General features: G+C 37.2%; 1 protein-coding gene across 1 annotated transcript in view; it reads right to left on the bottom strand.

Annotated features, from left to right (window-relative positions):
• Positions 1 to 21,603, bottom strand: part of DDC (dopa decarboxylase) — a 55,841-nt gene that overhangs the window by 8,996 nt on the left and 25,242 nt on the right. Inside the window, exons 7-12 of the mRNA XM_074576293.1 lie at positions 15,867 to 15,933; positions 13,668 to 13,762; positions 11,799 to 11,866; positions 7,071 to 7,147; positions 3,488 to 3,507; positions 2,655 to 2,753 (exon numbers count right to left, since the gene is read on the bottom strand). Of these exons, the coding sequence (XP_074432394.1) occupies positions 2,655 to 2,753; positions 3,488 to 3,507; positions 7,071 to 7,147; positions 11,799 to 11,866; positions 13,668 to 13,762; positions 15,867 to 15,933 (426 nt within the window). The remainder of the gene's footprint in view (positions 1 to 2,654; positions 2,754 to 3,487; positions 3,508 to 7,070; positions 7,148 to 11,798; positions 11,867 to 13,667; positions 13,763 to 15,866; positions 15,934 to 21,603) is intronic.

Below are 21,603 nucleotides of genomic sequence, written 5' to 3' on the forward strand. Positions count from 1 at the left end.
TGGTCAAGCAGTTTGCGAATGGGCCATTTTACAAATGGGCCATTTGAGTTTCACATTTATACTGACTCTGAGTGTTTGGAATCAGTCCAGACGACTATTACTGTTGTTGGTTTTGCCCTCTTTGTACATCTTCTCTGAGGCTTTGGGACTTACCTCCAAAATTTTTATTTTTCTCTCCCCACATCCTTCAGAGATGACTGTCCTCCCCTTTACCACTGCTTTAAAACCTGTACTTTGTAATAGGTTAATATTACATGTTGTGTGGGAAAGGAGTGCATAACTGGAAGGTTTGGAAAACAAAAGAAGTTACTGTATCTAAATCCAAGTCACACATTCTTATCTCACAGGAATATTTTAGTTCCTACATACCTTCCTCAGTACGAGCAAATGCCAGGTTGCAGTGGTTATCTAGTTATTTTGATGCAGACCTTAAGGTTGTAAACATAACAAACATCTTTTTCTTAAAGCATACTAATAAAAGAGAAAAAAAAAGAAAAAGAAAGAAGAAAGAAAAGAGAAAAAGAAAGAAGAAAAAAATAAAAAAGAAAAAAAAAGAAACAAATGTGGGTTTTGTGGCAGTTTACATCCAGAAAAAAAGAAATATTTGTGAAGAGAGAGTTGCAGATATCTTTGGTCTTCCATAGGTAAGCTTAAGAATGTGCAGTGTTTTTTCCCTCGTAATATGTTAGAAGCTCATCGCTGTTGAAAATTTCAAATCACTTTGTAAGTAACACCTGGCTATGCAAAAGAAGCCTACCTAGAAGTCTAAAACCACTGGACTGATATAACTTTACCAATGTGTCTGCAAACTCGTGAGAGATACCTTAAATACCCACAGAGGGGGGAGCAAATGAAATGCAGTTATTTCTTGAAATGTAAGTTTGACAGAGAACTGCTAGAGATAGAATTGACTTTCTTTTAAAGCTGCTTTGGAACCCACTGAATTTAATCATCACTCATCGAGGGGGCGGGGCAGGGGGGAGAGGAGAAATTACCTTAATGGTTCCAGTTTGACGCATGTATACAGTGACCCAAATTCTGTACTTAATTTCCCCTCTTGCCCTTTCAAAGTTGTGAACATAAGGTCATAACTTATTTTTCTCTGTACACCAGGGAACATTTTAGTCCTTACTGAAATATTAAACGTACACAATCAGTTCAACAAGCCCTTGGAAATCTAGCAGTCTGAATTACCTTTACAAACAAGGGAACACACTGGAGTTTCACTTTGGAGCCAGTATCTTTAAGAAAAGATTGATTTGCTTAGCCATCCTGAACTGTGTTGTCACAGAAAGTATAAAAAAGAGATCTTCAGCTATAATTCTAGCACGACAAGCGCTTTTTGGCTGGACACTCAGGGAAATGTCTGTGAGACAGGAAAAGAGGGAACTTGTGGAATGTAAGTACTGAACTGTGGAAATCAGCCTGATAAAAGGCCGAGTAATTCATATGGGGTTTCCAACCCTTTATTTTCCCAGTGAGAGATGGAGCCCTACTTAAAAACTTGGCCTGATATTAAAATGATTGCAGTTTCCAGAAATCTAACCTGAGAGAGAAACCCACTAGAAACTGTAATGGTAGCCTAGTAAAGTGAGAACAAACCTTGTATTAATTTTTCATCAGAAGGGTACGTAGCAGATTGCCACAAGGATGACAGAACATCAGGATTGCCACTGTTGTCAAAATTTATTTCAGAAAGCCTCATTAAGGATAAAAATCCAATTCAGATATCTGTATAGTACGTTGAAAATTACAGTGTGATAAAAATGAGAAGCAAAGAGGGTATCCTCCATCCCAGAACCCTTTAAAATCAAAAAGAAATCATGCAGGAGTTTCACAACAGTGGAAAAAGCTTTTCTTAGGATTTAATCTGTTTAGTACCACAACAGAAAGGAATGTGTGTCTGCAGAGAGTTTGCTATACTAGACCAGACTCTTAGCTAATGGATATTTTTGTAAATATTCAGAGCCAAGTCATAGATCTCCCCTCACTGGAAGTTTCCCTAAACTTCATAAACATGAAAGACATGCTTGAATTTGACTTTACGGCTACAGAAGAAGTATATATATAATTTAGACTGGCGCCAGGTGTAGTTTTTAGTGATAAAAGCTTCTGTCTTTTTACATCAAGAATAAACTTAGTACTCATTTGTACACTTTTTTTTTTTTTTTGTTAAAAAAAGGTGGCTTTTAAACAGGAAACAAAGAAACAGCAGAGGTAGACATGCCCAGTAAGTTACTGTACCATAAATGCAGCCCAATGACTGGAATCATAACCTAAACATGCTATCGATGCATGCACATTAATAAAACAAAGAAGTCATGAATAAACATGTTTGTCCCCAATAAAACCACTAAAGTGCCCTGGCTTAATTTCAGAAGGAACTATGGTCCCACGTTGTAGAAATTCCAAATTCCTAGACCTGTCTTCTCTAAAGATTAACAGAAAACAGGTGACAGCTTTGATCCTGCCATGATATGAAACTGTGATACTACATGGGGCAAAGAAGCAGTACCCCTATCGAACCCAGCTGTCCAAAACCTGCTGTCTGTGCTTTCTGTTGTGTACAGAAGTCACGGAGAGTAGATAGGCAGCAAGTTCGTTTTCCCTTGCCATCCCACCACAGGTTACCCAAGAAAGCAAATTCCAGTCACCTTGCGGATGTGCTCCTGCAGTCCCTTGACCCCGTACATCCTCAGCACAAACCAGAGCTTCAGGGCGCGGAACCTCCTCCCCAGGGGGATTTGCCAGTGCTGCAAACCAGGGAGAAGGAAGGGCACCTGCGTTAGAAGTTACCATTGCAGCGATACTGCAGAAATTGTACATTCTGCAATGATTTTGAAGCGTAGCGCATGGCCACATCCTACAGGCAGTTGCTAGAGGTGGGTCAAATAATAACAGAAGTGTCTATTTCTGATTAATGCCCTGGTGTGACTGTTTAATGCTGAAAATTTTCAAATGAAAGTCGGAAAAGGAGATCGGTGTGAGAATGGAAGGGTCACAAGGCAAATCACATTTTCTTTGTGCATCCTGAATTCTCCTTGAAGGGTTTGGAAAAATAAGCATCGTAGAAGCTCATGTACACAGGCTTGCTTATAGTTGTGGGGCTAGCATCTACAATGACAGGCCCATTTTCCATTCCAAAACAACAGTGTTTTTATTGATTAAAGGTTAAAACACAAGTGCTTTTAAAAAAATGTATTATTCACTATGTTAAGGAAAAAAAAATCTTTAGGACATTTCATTCTACTGCCTAAACCTTGAGATATTACACATGCAAGATGATTTCTGGTTTTAAACAATTTTTTTAAAAAAAAAAGAGTTTAAAATTTCAGCTTGAGGAATGTTAAAAATCTAGCAAGCTGCATCCTTCCTGGAAAGAAACATAAGTTTTTGAGGCTTATGATAGTAATAGAAAATAAAATAGAAAATAAAAGTCCTGGGAATATTGGTGTATACAAGTAATAGTATTAATTATTACACTTACCCGATAATCTGTTACAAGGCCTGGAAGTTAAAGAAAAAAAGTTCACATTGCTTCATCACGACAGCCAAAACCTACAATCATTTTAATGCTATTGAAAAAGCTGTATCTTAGCTATCCTTTATGTTTGCTACAAACTTCAGCATCATCAGTGTCAACAGGACTACTAAATACTTAGCAGGATACTCGACAGTACGCAGAATGAAGGTGCTTGCAGTAAGCTTCATTTCTTAGCAAGTCAGAATATACCACTAACAATAAAACATTTTTCAGGAGAAGAAACACAGTTTTCCTTTCTGTTATACTTCAGGTCTTGTGGAGATGATGGACTAAATACTGTGTTTATTTTCCTCTTGTAAGGAAAAGAAGTAGTAGATAAAATGGCAATTATTAATTTTGTTTGGAATAGTTTGCAGAATCCCTGAACTCACTTCATCACTCACCCTCTGCTTTTTATACCTTTTATATTCACTCATATATTTGTTGCTAATTCTTTAGCATGTCTGATAAGTGACTCGAAAATTTGATTCAGAATTGACCTCTTCCTGTTCAGAGAATAGTATTCTGCCTTTTTTTAATGGCTTTTCATTTGATGTTGTGAAAGCCCCTCACAAACACAGATTGACCACGCCACAAAGAGTCCAGGGAGGCAAGTAGAGGGTGTTGTTAGTTATTTTTCATATGAGCACACAGAGTCAAGATGCATCTACCTTTTCTTTGAATCAGGTAATTACACTGATTTCACAGTGAAGGAAACTGTAACATAAAGTGGGATTACTTGCAGTAAACCAGTGACAGAAATTAAACTGACCTAAAATCTAAAGCACTTCTTGAGGAAAACGTGGAAGCATCTGGTTAGCTTTCTTATTCTGCTTTATTATTCTACAGTGGAGCATAAGCTTCATAGGGAAGTATGTATTTAAATTCCAAGGGGAAGTGCTAAGTGCTTCCGGAATTATGAACTGCAAGGTGCTATATAGAACCGTAGCTTCTGAATTCGACCAGTTTACACCATTTATGTAATTCTCAGCCTTTGTATTTTCCGGGGGTAAAAAGACTATTTCCTGTGTTATAAGTTCTCTTGACAATGTTCCCTCATCTATGCAGTCAAAACATGAGGAAAAGCATGGTCCTTCCTCCCTGCAACCATTTGGTTCTTTAACCTGTTACTAGGTTCCTTTCCAGATGAAAAAAACCCCACCACACAACAACCAATAATCATTAACCTGTTCCTGGACTTCAGGAAACGAACGTGGTTATCTCAGCTCAGTAACGAGGTAATTTGATAACATTCATATTTTTCTGCATTGTAGCAGCCATTTTTGTTTGATAGTTGCAAGACGGGTAGCAAAGAGAGTAAAGCAACTGGTGACAGATAAATAAACCTACGCTCCTGTAAGGGGCTGTGTCTAATGATCCACAACAATGCCTTTCACAAGCTGTGAAGCAGAATGCAATCAATGATCAGTCCTTGATTACAAGCCTTAGTCTTACATCTGTATTTAACCAGGAGGAATTGCATTGTGGGAGCGTATGTGGCGTTCACAATAGAGTATAAAGCTGCATTCTTCTAACAGTGCCATTAGGATTTGACCTATATCCCGGGCTGCCAGGCAAGCTAGTATAATCTTCCTGGTGTGATGATGCAAATCACATAAAATTATAATTAATGACAAAATAAAGACCTTCCCTTTGGGGGCACACATAATTGCCATATGGTTATTAAGAGTAATTGCTCACAGATAGATATATTTTTCCGCTCATTTAAATTCTTGAGTAAGAGATGAGCGAATTCAAAAATGCTACTTCATTTGCCTTGTAAACCATGATGGGAATTCTCAGACCTGTGACATACTCAGAAAATAAGACCCTCCATTAGACAAGTCCTATTTCCAGGAGTGCTGACATCCCACAAATCACGCCGGGTTCAATAGCGACTGTAACAGCCTAGCACCTTTGCAAATTTGACTATTTTTATTGAAGGCATAAGTGTGGATTGGATTTAACGGTTTAACTAGAGGCATCTGCGTTTGAAAAGTGTTGTTCAGCTCTTCGGAAAATTGGTATCAAATGGGAAAAGAGCATAGAGAAATGTAGCATCAGTAGACTGCTGGTAAGCAGCTGATCTATTTGGAATCGTTATGTTCAGATCACATAACATACTACCACAGCTTCTGAAGGCACGACCAAGGCTGAACAACTTATTATCCAACTGGGGAAATAAAGTTTTCAGGCCAACTAGGCGGCCTCACTGAAAGCAGAAGTTTAAGAAAGGTTTTAAGAAAGGTTTGATTTTCTTCCAATGTTACTATTTAACCTGGCAAAAACCTAAGGTTCTTGTATCAGCATTGTCAGTTGTCACAAGGACATATTTTCACTTTAGCTAAAGTTGTATTATTTCTCCTCAAGATAAGCATTTTTCATGTATATTAACATCGTGGTTAAGTAAAAGCTAGTGGTGTAAGCATATTTGCCATAACTTGTATTTTTCATTAACAAAGGCAAAAAGCAGTATATATTTTTTCTTTAAAATTCTAGCCTTTGGAGGGTGAACCTCAGCTCCGGGGTTACTGTATTTTCCTGCTTATTGCACTGTTCTATATTTGCATTGCTTGCAAATGTAGAAAAGGAATAAAATGCAAAATTTCTGCCATTTTGGGATTACGGCACAGGAGTCCGTTTTTCCTACGGCTTTTTAGTGAATGGTGGCATTCTGGATGGTGTTAATTTAAACGTCAATGAGCTCATAGTCATAACAGAGAGAAAAGTACTCAGGATACATTTCAGAAGGCAGATCAGCACCAGCAATTCCAGGAAAAAAATGAGAGTAAACGGTAAGAACACCCACGTGTGATTCACCCTCTTGATAAAATTATGAGGGAACTTGCAGCGCATGTTGACACAGCACTGCTGTGACCTTCTTCACAATGAATCACTTATTAACTGAATGTGTAAAAACAGGCTTCAGGGTGGCAAATGCCACTCTCCAGTTGCTAGGTATGCGCAAGGAGAAGCACTAATCCATTAAGGAGCTCCATACAGGGCCTGTGATTTCTAAGTAAGTCCCTCGTGAGCGTTTTGTGAAGAGCTTTCGTATTTGAAAATTTGAATCAGAGCTTGCATGCGTGGCTAAGAAAAAAGGTCACAGACTTTAGAAACCCTAAAAACAAATCAGATCTTGAAACCATTCTGGAGAAAGATATGTTGGGGAAGGCAGGTTAAGGGACTTGATACACAGCACCCAATATGTTTATGTGACTACCAAAAGATCATTAAGAATTTACTCAACACTCTACAAAGAGTCAGTGGTAAATCTGGAGCTGGGGAAATCCCAGTACAAAAGTACTAATATAATGCTTTATAAAAAAATGGCTTTCCATCAACTGCTTTTTATATTAACTAAAATCTCACTAGGTATGCTTGCACTTTAATAAGCTTAACTCCCCAGGGCACTTTGAAAATGGAAATAGGCTCCTAAACAACTTAGGTAGTTTTAAGAATTTCGGTTTTCATCTTAAATCCTTTTTTCCATTAAATATCAGTGTCCAAACAAAATAATAATCATCTCATTTAATTATAAAATTACCAGACTCCTGATGGTGATGCTGCAGGTAAAGAGGTTCTAATTTAAAGGCGCCTGTTAAATCTGCTTTTTTTTTCACCCTGTATAAAAAAAAAAAAAAAAGACAGAAATAAAATCAAGAAACAAGAATTAAAATTTAAGGGATTAAATTTCCACAAGAAGCGAAGGCAAACTGAATGTGTTTAAACTGGCGTATTTCCTGAGCACAGCCTGTGCCATTTTCAGTGCTTTTTCACAGCCATATCAGTACTGTACTTACAAGTAGTTAAGTGTAAGGCTCAGCAGGAACGGGCAGCATGACTGCACGACTGCATATTTTAAAAACAGACAAGAAACAGACACAGAGGATCTTTTTATGGTGATAGACACTCACACCAGAATGTGAGACTAGCTAAAGCAATGTTAATGTTTGCAGTCAACAGAAGTTGCCTTGAAATTACTGCAGCACAAAGCTGTGTGGGAAGAGCTGTGGCTTCCTAGATGCCGTGCACAGCCGCGCTGAGGCTTTGTGGATGCTGGCCACTGTCTCTCCATGCTGCGGTGGTGGCAGCAGCAGCAGCCACTGGCCAGGGACGAGCCACCCGCTCTAGGCTCAGACCTCTCGTGCCACCCTGCCCTTAGCTGGATCCAATGTACAATTATTGACAGACATACAACAGCACAATGTAAAACTGAGAAGCATACCTTACTACTGCCAGCTAGTGGGTGGTGTAACTGGACTGAGGTTCAAAAGCCAATGTGTCCCTTCTAGAGAGAATAAACTACATTTTGCCAGTGGGTAATAACAACATTACGCTGGTTTTTGTTTCACTCTATGTGTAAGATTGACTCACCTCTACAAATGATGGGGTTTATACGGGCAGAAAAAGAAGAAACCAGAAATCAAAAAGAGAGAGACTGCTACGTAATTGTATCAGGCCTATAAATATTTCACAAAGTAAGCAATAATTATATCAACATGGGGATGCTCTAAATGACAAAAGTCTAAATCTTTTATGATTTTCTGTGCATCTCCTTTTTTATGGCTTTTAATGTTTTAATGCAAAATTCTAAGTAAAAATCTAATTTCCAATATTTTAATGTGTATGTACATACTTCCAGTCTCATCCACATGTAGACTATGCTCATAAACCACCTAATTCAAACAAACCAAAAAAAGCCCTTCTTTCACTTTAATGGTCCGGAAGGTACCGAGGTTAACAAAGTACTTGCCTTCAGGTATGGAAAGAACATAGCTGAAGATAAGTAAGCTTATGCACATGAAAAATAGTAAAAGACAGTCAGAATACGCTCAATAAAAACAATTAATAATCTATTTGTGTGTTGAAAATACCCCATGGACAAAAGAAAGAAACTATTATCTGAAAGCATGTTTAATTAGGATAGATACTGTGAACAAACCCTAAGTTGTTCTACTGTAGTTTATTTGATATATTTGATTTCTTTGCTATATTTGTGTTTCAGTAGCTCATTCCATAAGCAACTAACCCGAGTTACAAGCAGTATCGTTAGTTGTCTTGTGAGAGCTTCATTCCTTCTCCTGTAATATGCTGTGCTAAACAATGGAACACGTAACTATTCTGCAGGAACATCTGGTCACTTACAAGCTATAAAAGTGCTGTCATCTTGCACTTCCTTCATGATGTTACTGCTTTTTTAAAAGATGGTGTCTGTTCCATCTGGGGACTTCACAGGTCTTAATCTGGCAACCATGAAAAACTATCTAAAAGGATTACCAAAATAAATCCAAAGCCTGGCCATCAATGTATATGAACCAGTTGAGTTGCACCTCTATACACCATGTTTAGATTTCACCCTATGTATTTAAACTTTTTGGCAGTAAGTGCTTGTGTGGTCTGGTAATGGACAGAAGCGGTGTTCTTAACCTTCTTTGCAAATACCCCCAGTTGACTGAAGGATCATGAATATATTTTTCAAAAATTGTAAACTAGAATTTTTTTAAGGCTTGATGTTATGCTGATAGACCTACAAAGATCTAGCTCGAGTGGCACAGATGCACATATTAAGTACTCCTAATATAAAACGCACAACAAACGTCCTGGTAAATAAAGTAGTGAAAATCTGTGAAAAGTGACTTACTCGGATTGCACATCTGCAGTTTTTAACAGCTTCACTATATTATGTCCTTTTTAAATTATAGATACAATAACTAATAAGGTGACTTTGTATTATAAACCAACAGGAAAATTTAACTTCCATCTACAGATAAGCATTTCCTTCCAAATACGAAAACAACCTTCCAACGCAAAAGTTAACACTTAAACCCTGAAAAGAGTAATAGAAAAGCAAATATACCAAGACTTTGCAAGGTTATGATTTTCACTCTCTCTGAAAGAAGACACTTCTTCCTATTTTATAATATTCCAGAGTACCAATTAAAGAAGTCAGGCAAAACTGACTGGTAGTTTCAAGTCTCTAAAGGGCCCTAACATTTGAATATGGAAAATACACCCTCTCAGAGTGGCTATATTAAATTCCTTTTTATAGGAAATTGACTGCTCTTTTTTGTACATTGGTACATCGAGAAGTCTGAGAATATTTTAGAAAAGGTTTATAATGAAATTGCCTCCAAATCCCAAATGACATCAGTGCTACATATTGCACTGAGTAGTTAAATAATTACATTACAGACCTAATGGCTAGATTATCTTAATCAACTTGCAGGGAAAAGAAATGGGAGCGTTTATTGGGGAAAGTGCTGAGGGGCCTGGGTGATTTAGAAGCCTGTCTGTCAATGAAACTCAGCTTAATTTGATTCTGAAATGGTGTTCCCTGTTTATTGAACTCCTTCCATATTATTACAATAACATGTTAAATGCTTCCCACAGATCCTAAGAGGACTATGTATCCTTCACAGTTTCTTCTTCTCACCAGGTTCCTGCATCCTTTATTATTACATTTCACCTTTTTAGGCAGCGTTACGGTTGATAAAAGAGGTGAATTTGGGGCAGGGGCCTTAGAAGTAGTTGGATGATGCATTTGGCTTCAAGTCAAATAGTTTAACTTTAAATGTATACTTCATTCTTTATTAAGTGAATAACACCTAGACATAAATGCCTTGCTGAAATGAAGCCTGAGTGGTTGTAAATGAAGCTTGAATATAGTTGTGAAGCTTTCACTTTGAGTCAGGAGATAAGTTGCAAGATCTCTTGAGATTCCTTGTAATGGAATTTTCCTGCCTATGAAAACATGCATTTTATGCAATGGCTTATCTAAAATGAAACAAGAAACAAAATGGAGAAAAATACTTCCCAGAGTCTAAAGTCTAAGCTTTGCTAGGAAGAAGCTAAAATCACCTGAGATGGCAACATAAACTGACAGACAGTAGGATTGTATATACCTCGTTTTCCTGAAAAGCTAGGTAAAATACTTATAGTTCCACAGAGTTTTCAGGGAAAGCTGAATTAATGAGAAATTAAAACTGGTAGGGACTAGACTCTGGCCTCTAATTGACCTACAAATATTAGAGAGAATGATGGGGTATTTTTCTCATTTCTGAGTAGCTACTTTGTTAACAATGCCTGTAAGTGATGAGGAAAGGATGAGCGAAACTAGCAAAGGAGATCCATCATCTTCCTATTTCCATATACAGAAAGAGACAGCTAGTTACGAGGTACTTATAAACTGGAGTGTTGGGTTAATCACTGCCACTACTGATGAATCGGGATCAAAATGTAAGCCATTTACTCCAAGGAAAAGAAAAAAACCATAATGGCGTGGAATATTTGAAATGCGTACATCAGGAAAACTATTAGAGTAAAAAATGTAATGTATTATCTGAATAATACGCATATTTGTGGAAAAGTCAACTTTTCTGAGGATTTTAAAAGAGCAGATCGTTAATCAAAGGCAACCGAGTCATCACTCTCTCTCTTTTAAATTAGGTGACCTTTTATGTTTTAGAGCTGTCTTTTTAACATTCAGTTTTTCCTTCTCTTTTCATTTTTGCAAATTTTGTTCTATTATAATTGAAATTAATGTTTTTGTGTATTTTGATAAATAGTCTGAATAGCTGTTTTGCTAATAAGTATCTTTAGTCATGATGCTGGTAGGCACTAGGTTCTGGAAATTCCAGTTTGGGACACAATAGGGTCATCTATTATGGGATGTTATTATTACTGCTATTACTGCTGTCATACTTTGCCTTGTTTCAAAGTATGTCTACTGGTTTCTACTTTGGCATCTTTTTGGATCAAAATGTTGTCTCTGCTGTCATCTGGGGAAATTGAAAATCAGTACAAAATTGCACAAATAGTCCTTTTTTAAAACAATTGCTTTTCATCATCCAAATCCCAAGCATTTTGAAAAAGGCTTTTGAAAGAATCAAGGCTCAAACAAAAAGAAATTTTATGGAAAGGAAGAAAAAGCTCTGTTTAACATGCTGTTCATTGCATTAACATCCTTAAATGAAGTTTTTTTCATTTATGTTTTAAACAGTCCCAAAGTGAAGCAAGTATGACTCCGCAGACTTTTCAGGACTTCTCTCTCTCTGGAACATAATGCAGAGCTCAGGCCTATTTCTAAATTTCACTTTTTTGAAACTTGGATTAAATGAAAGAGTGAATTTTGTAAACAATTTACAAGAGTTAAAGATATCCAGAACTCCCTATTTCAATAGAGAAATGTAAACAAATGTCTACTGCTAGAAAGGCAGACTAATTTAACGTGATTTTTGTCTCTTGCAATGTTTTCTTTTCCTGTAATACTTACCACATAGCAGAGCAGTCAAAATTCACTAGGAGCCATTTGTGAGGATTAAAGTTAAATGAATCTGCAAACTGAGAATGGATAAATAAACAAAATTATGAAAGTGAAAAGGATCCATGTGCTATTGATACAACTTTGTCAAATTGTCTGACATTCACAACTACGAATGAATTCCTGAATCGGGGCTTTATAGGTAATATTCATGCTTATGTCACCTTACTTAATAACTATTCTAGTTAAATCTTGATTTATTTGGGGGATGGAATTCAGGTTAGGTGTGCGTCTAGGCTATTATCAACATTTTGAGCATTTGCTAACAATTATACTTTTTGGATACATATGTTATGGAAAAGTATGTATCTCAGTGTAAACCAAAAAACCATCCGCTGTGGTTCACACCCTGATTTCCAATAATAATTCTCTAAGCTTTCTTTTTCCAAGAATATTAAACATACACCCACAAAATTCATACACAGAAAGAAATTACATATTTAGTTCAGAATCTGCATATCACATTCATTCATTAAATTACAACTGACCAGTAAATTAGTTTTTTTTTACTGCCAGGGTATTTTCTTTTAGTAGAAGTCATTTTTTCATCTACGTCAAAAGAAAAAACAACACAGAATAAGCATTCACAAAACACGTTTCTAGAAATCATGTAAAAGGCCCGGTTTACTTGACATATGTTTAGGCGTGGCATCAGAGGAAACCCAAGTAGGTAGAAGGGACATCGTGTGGGAAAGGCTTCGTCCACATTTTGTGTGTTAACGAAGGCAGAAGCCATCAGCCTTAAAAAAGAGAAATGGGGGCCTGGCAGCGCCACGGTCTGACTACTCCATATAGTGCTTTTCTCGTTTGCTTCTCATAACCTTCCCTGTCACTGCTAAACAACTAAGAGTTGCTCTCATAAGAGGAGATTATCTGTCTGTCTGTCTATCTATACATCTGTCTAGCTACCTCTCTGTACTATGTAAGGTAAGAAACCTGTTCATGGTTGTTAAATATTTACTCTTATGACAAATGCGGGCTCAGACAAGGTATGCTGTTTCATTTCCTTCAGGAACCAATAACAATAATTTAAAAAATATTCCCCCACAGGAAATTACAACAAGCTTCATTTGCTGATAAAAGACAGACAGAAAGAAATGCTTTATTTGTACGGGGGGTTTCCCTCCTCTTCTTCATTAGTCACTACCTATCAGTGCTGTGTTTAAACTTCTGGCTTTAACAAACAGTAATATTTTCTCCACTGACATGGAAGACAAGGACTTATCTGACAGTCTGAGGGGAGCAGCAGGAAATTGAAGTATTCTTATCTAAGGAACTGAATGCCAAGTAGTTCAGCAAAGGGGGAAGAAAGGAACAGGAGCGCTGTTGGAGGAATATTTCATTTAGCTCTCTTGGTTATTAAACCCTGTCTGTTTGAGATACAGCTACTGGTTGTATCCTATAAGACTTTCAGGATGTAAGCAAAAAATGAGACATAATGAGCGCATTAATTTGTTGATTTTTTTTTTTCTTTTTTGTGTAACGTAGAATTAGGGTGATATAAATGTGCCTTTTTGGGTATTTGGGAAAACGATCCTCTTTTCTATTTTGTAAGACACTTTGTTGATTCACTACTACTTGCTACTCTGAATGACAAACTTTTACATGCTATGGTAACTTGCATACTCCCAGAATAAACCAGTAAGAGTTATATAAACATAAGTAATGTAATAGAATATAAAAGGATTTGTAGTGCAAACTGAAGTGCGGCGTACTGAGAGATTCTAGAAGAGCCATTTATGTTGGAGGCATAAGAAACACACAAATTGTATGGAAGAACATGGTTTTAGCAGGTTGCTAGAGAAGAAACATTTCATTCACCTCCACTCCGTTTAAGAGATGCCTGAATTCAGGGCAGACGAATGCACTCCCAGCATAGGCTGCATCAATATGCATCCAGATATTTTCCTTATTACCTAAAAAAAAATAAATAAAGTAATTGAAGGGGAAATAAATTAAACAGCAGATGAAAAAGCCCTATTAATTTGCATGAAACCAAGTGCCTGAGAGATTTTTCTTTGATGTTATTATTTTCCCAATTTAAAATTGAATTAAGAGATTAAATGTTTCTGCCATCTGGGTTTCCGTTAATACATAAAGATGTATACATAACATATTCTTCTTCATACCCACTTTTCCTTACATGTCTAGGTTTATCTTACTAATATTAAGCAACATAAAATATTAAATTATATTGATTTAAGAACCATTATAAAATACACTTTAAAAAGATATATGTAGAGATGTAGTTATCATTTCTATGGTAGTAAAACTATCTACTTTAATAAGAGGGGCTAGTTTTAGCTGTGCTCCCCACTTCTAACTCATGAATCACAAATACGTTTCTAAACAGTATTTTTTAAATATTGATATATGTGCATACGCATGCTTTTGAACTATGTGCAGCGAACTATTTATTTCAAGGACCGAGACACTTATGCAAGAGCAAGCATTGAAAGGTTAAGAAAATGCTAGATTTGATGAGTCACTGAATGGTTTCTGCAGAAGTATTGTAGCATATGAACCTGTATTCTCTGTAAGTTAGTATTCACACTCTGCTATAGATCACCTGTATTAATACACACAGTAACAATCCGGTCTATGAGTTGATGACTGAAGCCCACATAACAACTTTACATCGGTCAACAAATAATTCTGATGGGTATTTCCACATACAGAGGTATATCCATTCAGATACGCAATTGGGCACCAAATTCATGCTGGAATTTTCATTCTTGTGAACTACATTTTCTTTTTGCCTAAATGTCTGGAAAAAGCTAATAAAATGTCATTCGTAACATCCACGACTTAGGTTTATTTGAAAACATGTTCAAAGTGCAACTGATTATTTATTTTTAAATCCACTTCATTTGAGACGCTGCCTTTATTTCATAGGACTACTGCTCATGTATATTAAGAAGAAAATTCACCTGCACACGGAAAAGCTGGCATGACACTTATGATTTGAGTAGTGCCTTATCCTTCTGCTGGCCTCTGCTGCACAAGCAGGAAATCATTGAGAGCAACCAGTGAAACACACATGATGAGCTGCCATACCTAAAAGTTTTGGTGTTGCTATGTTATTAGGTCAGGTCTATGGGAATAACCTGAACAGGAAAATAATCTCTAGCTGCTAAACAGACTACTAGAAACCTTTTTAGAAAGGAGGATTAGGAGAAACTGAGTCCCTGAGGCTTGTGCTGAAGGGCAGGAAAACTCAGAGAGCAAGTCACCACCATGAAAACCCCAAAAGTTTTAGGCCCCACCTGAATAAATTAACAGAACATCAAATCTATCCGTGTTTCTATGAGGCTGCTTCCAATTGCTTATAGCTATAAATTTCCTGTTCTAAATGTACACCTGAATAGATACGGTGCCATTCAGTTGCATTTTCATCAGCCAGCAAGCGTGTGCTTTTGACCAAGCCTTGCTGCACACCAAAGTGTGACACGAGAGACCATAACACAGAAACACTTATGAAGAGTCCATGACTCAGTCACTGTATTAAACACCCTGGTACTTCTCCTGTTTTCTTGCAAGAGGAAGGAATTTGGGGAAGGGAGAGGAAGGATTAAGGAGAATACATGTGGATTTTTGGTGCATATTTCCCTCCTTTTTATAGTTGTTAGAACCATACAGAAACAAGACACTTGGTGCAGAGGAGAATTAGAGTTCAGCCTTTCCCTGATCTTCACCACTGCTCTAGATGCTTTTGCAGGTGGAGAGTTTGAAGAAAAATGTTACAAACTGAAGCGCTTACAGTATTTTTTAACTGACAGCATTCCAAAATATGCCCTTCCCAAAAAAACACCCTTAAGGCAATGGCCTTTGTACTCTTTAACGGTTTAAGAACACAAACTTGCTGCTTGACCTAATATTAGAAAGAGAACTCTAACTGAAGGTCTCATCTATAAGTAGCCTTATTGAATTTGGACACTGACGCTGCATAATGACCTGGAAATGACTCAGTGCGGCTTAAACTGGTATCTGTAATTTTAGAAAGTAGCAGCAAAAACTTACAGATAGGACCCAGTTCTAACAGTTTGTCAAAGGAGCAGCAAGGTGTGGTTCCAAGTGTTGCACACAACTGCAGAGCCAAAAAAAAAACAAAAGAAAAAAAATTGTGTTATAGCAAAGAAAATTATCAAATGAAAAAAACTGCCTGCAAAGGCAACAATAAACAGAGAGAATAGAGAATACAGGGCAACATGAATTGATTTTAGCTGACAGCTATCCTTCAGTGGAACCTTTGAGAATCTTATTTTTTGTTTCAAGCTCCCATAGGCATCCATTGAGACAGATGAATAAAATTGAATGTAAACATAAAATTGACTGATAATTAATGTAATATATTCATAGTATTATATTAATGCTAATTGTATATATTTTCAGTGTGTTCCACATGCTTATCACATATGCAATTATTATCAAAATGATTTGCAGTTTATGGTATATAAGCAAGCTCTGAACTTGAGAAACTTAAAGGTGTTAGAATTCCTGTTGACAGAATGGATCATCAAATGTTACTGCCTAAATTAAAGAGCCGCAGCTCTGTAGCAGAGACTTGGAACTGATTTCTGCTCATTGGATCTGCAGCCTGGGACCTGTTCATTAGTAGTGTTTGTTCACTATTAGGTTTGGAAGATTTTTTCCCAGAGAAACTTTTTCTCCCAAATTCATCCTGAAATACTTGGACCATTCTTCCTTCATTCTGTTAATGTCTCATTTAAGGTATCCTGCTGCATGGCCAAAACCAGAGGCAATGTAAATGCTGAAGTTTCACAGTAGGAAGGTGAAAAGAGGTTATGGTAATTTACTGGGAATATGCAGGTAGAATTATAACCCAAAAAAACCCCAACTAACAAGTGCATATAAACTGACATTGTTTTATTTTTCATTGCTACACTTATCTTTTAAACACGCTGTCTCATTTTTATAAGCAATAATAAAGGCTGGGCCTGGTTTTTGCCTCGTACTGGAATTTTTTATATAATAAAAGACATTTACAGTTTAACTAGGTAAATAAAGTATACTGGTTTTTAGTTAGAGTATTGAAGTACAAATGAATTAGATGATTTATCCAAGGTCACACACAAACTATAGTACAGCCAGGAGATGACTACAAATATGTAAAAATCCAGAATTTTGGGGTTTTAGTTTTGTACTTCTGGTTACTTTTTCTGCCAAGTACACTGTTAATGCACTATCTTTTGCTTTCACTCTTTTCCCCTCTGTATCTGCAACTAGCCACATTTTCTAGCGTGCGTGCGTGTGTGTGTGTGCACATCCCACAGTGAATTGATGACAAGACATATAAGAAGAAAAAGGAACACCTAGATCACACTTTTCCATCCACTAGACCTTTCAAGAAACATACTGTCATAGCAAAACATAGATCCAATTAAACATTAAAACTCCATACAGTGCACTTTTGTCTCACAGCTCCATAATGTGTAAGTACGCAGGGCCTTTGGGTTCCCTGTCTCCCTTGCAGCAGGAGTGATACCATCAGGAAATGTTTCCAGTGGTTCCTTCTCTGCTTTGGACTTCCCTGGCTCATCCAAGTAATATCTTCTACTTCTTAAGTGTCTTAGTTTGTCTAGCACAGTAGGTCTTCTGTTACACTAGAGGATGTCCTCATGGAACAGCCTGCCCAGGGGGGTGGTTGAGTCACCATCCCTAGAGGTGTTTAAGAAACGTGTAGATTTGGCATTCCAGGGCATGCTCTAGTGGCAGAGATTGTAGGTTGTTTGGTTGGACTTGATGATCTCAAAGGTCCTTTCCAACCATGAAGATTCTGTGATTCTATGATTCTAAGAGCAGCATGTGTTGTCATTGCTGCCTTAGTTGTGGAGCTGCTGCAGGGTGGGGACATGTTGCTGAGAGGTGCAGCTGGTGGCTCGCGTGTGTGGGACAGGGTGGACTTTTGGCCTGTTCTGTTACAGTCATCTTGATGTGAGCAAGCACCTCCTTAGCAAAGGATTTTGCTCATGTTTACGTTACCTGATGTGGCCTCACCTGCTTTCAGCTTGCTCCCTCTAGCACAACAAGCTTTCTACTTCAGAGAAAAATAATTTCATGTCATTATGCCAGCAGCAAATTGTTTGCCAAACCCTATAATCTGTTCTAGCATAATATCACGTTTCACTCGTCAAGTGTATGCTCTTTTCTGGCCTTCTAGCTCGGAAATTTGCATGCTGTCTCTTCTGCATTTCACTGATATCTCGTTACTTCTAGGAGTTCCCATTACTCAAAAGTTAATTGATGCCAGCTTTTTCAGGAGGGTCTTTTTTAAAAAAAGTTGATACACGTTTGCACCAAGTATTTCTGCTCTAATTAAACAGACTGCTTGATAGCTACCACTATTTTACCCTTTGTTCCCTTGAACACTCATCGTCATTCGTAAGTTATCACCCACTTTCAAGCTAGAGATCCCCTTGACTTTTTCACTTCTACCAGCTATTGGATATTGGAGACTGTTACAAATCATCTACAGTCACATCTTGAAGCAGATCCTCTACACATCTCAGGACTAAGAGTTGGTTTTCCCTCTGGGCCTTCCCTAACTAGTCCTCCCAATAACTTCTCATGAAGTTTTAACGTGTTTGTTTATTTTTGCTTTTCACATTCCTGTGAAGCTTTTTTTTTTTTCTTCTTTTCATTCTATGAAATAAGGTGGTAACAGCACACTAGAAAGGTCTGACATCTTGGGAAAAATAATCTGATTATGAGACAATGAGTTGGATAAATGTGATGGGATTTTCATTTGCAAGTTCCAGGTTCTTAGTGAATTCATGCAAAGTGAGAGACGTTTGGTTTCCTACTTACTAAACTAGGCTTTTCAAAATTTCTAGGAAATCCCACAATTAAATAAACATCCAGTAAAAAGGGCAGGTGCATATGCATTCAAAAAGCCAGAAATTTAAAATTATACATCTCAAGAATATCGAACTAATTCAATATTACAGTGCTAGAGGAGTAAAACCTCTCTTTTAAGTATACTTTTGAACATTTATGCTTCTGTATTATACCATATACATCAGAAATATTTTAAATTGTTGTAGGAAGCTTAATGGAAAGTACTCAGATAGTACTAAATTCATATAAATTTATGTACACTCTTAGACGAAGTCATATCCTGCCTTTGTATAGGGCAGACCTGATTAAATGCAGTCATATAAAACCCTGAAAACTTTTTATCCCTGACAGCACACATGTTCCCCCAACTTCACAATTACAGCAATATTAATAATTATGTTTCATTGCACCAATAAAAAATATTGTCTATGGGAAAAGTTGCTATTAAAATAAGAAAGGGACAATTCAGAACGTTTTCCGTATCAAGCTGCTAAGAACCTGAGTTTGAAACAAATACAGTTCTGAAAATTAGAAGCACACTGAATATATAGTTAATAAAATTTTGCTGCTAACACATTTTCCCCTCAACATAATCTGATCTTTATCTATACTGGGCCTTCCCATGTTCCTGAGACACATGAGAAGAATAGAATAATTACAGTGTCTTGAGGTACATTTATGACTTCTCTGGAAGTTTAATCATCCTTTGAGGGAGGTTACTTTAAAAAGATTGCAGGATATTTTTTTTAAAAGGAATAAATTTGCTCCCTTTTTTTACTAAAATGAATGAAATATGTATTTATGAATGAAAATATATTTATCACATTATTGTCTACCTAGGATGTTCCCACAATCAGGAGAAACCTGCATTTCATCTTTGGCTGAACTACAGGTCTACAAATTGGGGCACAAGAAATGAAGGATACCATGATGAAAATTCTAATTTTCCTGCATACATAAAGAATAAGGGTTAACCCATTAGACTGGAAAATACACAAATAAAGAGTCAACTATAGACTTCGCTCTGCTTTTATACATATGTTTTATGATAATATGGTGTGGACTTTCTGACAAGATTAGAGTGAAATTATCTCGGCTAGTCCAGCAATTAAAATAATGATGGAGATTTCACAACAGAAAGTTACGTATTGTTGTTATTAGTGTTGTACTGCAGTTAAAGTATTCTCCTCCTAATCAGGATAAGGAGTATGTTGCTTCAGTGAGAGATTATATGAGTTCAAACATATGCTTACTTGTTTAAGTAACGGCTTATTCTGTAAAGCATACCTCAGCTTCTAAAATAATTTTGTTGTCCTCTTTGTAGGTGTCTGAGCCTCAAAGCTACTTGTTTTAATTCTCAGAAACCACTTAAAGTGACACAGCTGCTCTTGTCAGGGCTCTCATTACCCCGCCTCAGTACTACACAATGAATCTAACTCAATTTGTAACCTGTATAACACCAGCAAAATCACATTTGTGCAAAGGGCAGGGACAGTCTGGATCACAGAAATGGGACTGATGGCTCAGTATAGCCTGCAGGCATTATCCTTTTCAGGTTGTGCACTTCAAATTTGACTCAGCCCCGGCTGCGAATACAAAGCAGCTAAAATGCTTGCCTCAGTCATCTCATGTATTACTTTCCTGAAATCAAGAGCTATATCAGGGAACATGCATGAATCTTTATGATGCCCGAGAGCAACGACTCTCAGTCTCTTCAACTGGAAGACCTCCTACAGCTTTTGAAAAAGATGTGGATATATTTTGCACGGTTTCACCACAAAGCTTTTCATTTGCAATTAACTAAAATGAGGCAGAAGTTTCAATGTTCTCTTTTTATTTTTATTTTCTCCTAATCAGCTGTTTGCCAGCTTGCACTCAAGAGAATGCCTGTGGCTTGAAGAAAACTGACACAGTTTACCAAACCACCATTCAGTATTTCACAAAACAGCAATCATTCACTAACTGTGGGTTAAGAAACATCGCCCTAGAAGCCTGTACATGTCTTGAGAACACTGCTTCTAAATGGGAATCTGTGGTCAGGATCTAAGTGTTAACTTCTACTGAAAAGCTGGCTCCTCTGTCAGTCTAATTCTGATTTATTGTTTCCCGCGTGAGTCCGGATACAAACAGCCTGCTTCTCAATATCCTGTAGATCGTGGTTCAGAAGAGTCATTTCAGCTAGAATCAGAGAGATTTCATGCTGGGTCTTTGTTCAGCAGCAAGGTGATCATGTTATAGCAGCTTTATACTGGATGAGGTTGTTGAAATATATTGTACTACCTATATCCCAGCTGCAATATATATACTTATACACATTTCAAGTGATCTAGGCTTGAATGCAGTGGACCCTACATCTGAATTTAGCACTGCTTAACTTAGTGGGCTCCATATTTGAGCACGCTGGTCAACGTTCATTCAACGTAGAGGCTTGTCTCAAGCTGGGAGCATAGGGTCCAGTGAGAAAGGCATTTACACATGTGCTTAACCACCAGTTAGTGTTTATAATTAATGAAATGGACGTGACTTCAGCACATGCTTTAAAGCTCCCCCTTGACTGGTGTCCAGATGAAGGGCTGTGTATCAGCCACACTTGGAAATTGCTTCTCAGTAAATCGTAGCACCTTTAGTGCCCCAACACCTGACACAGTTAAGTGCTTTGTTTGCACAGGCTGCTTGCTTTACTATATATAAAAAAAAAAATCTCTGTTGCAATTGCTGCAAAAGTATTTTGAAGGAGATGAATTAACACAAGTCTGAACTTAGAAATAAAAAAAGGAAACAAAAGTAGAGATCTGGGTACACTAACTGGCAATAGCCTTGACTGAACAAAATTATATACGCATTACTAGTGCTAAAAGACACTAATGGCGGATAGGAATTCAAAGACTCGTTTTAAAGA

This window comes from Larus michahellis, chromosome 2, assembly GCF_964199755.1.
Source record: "Larus michahellis chromosome 2, bLarMic1.1, whole genome shotgun sequence".
Taxonomy (NCBI): Eukaryota; Metazoa; Chordata; class Aves; order Charadriiformes; family Laridae; genus Larus; species Larus michahellis.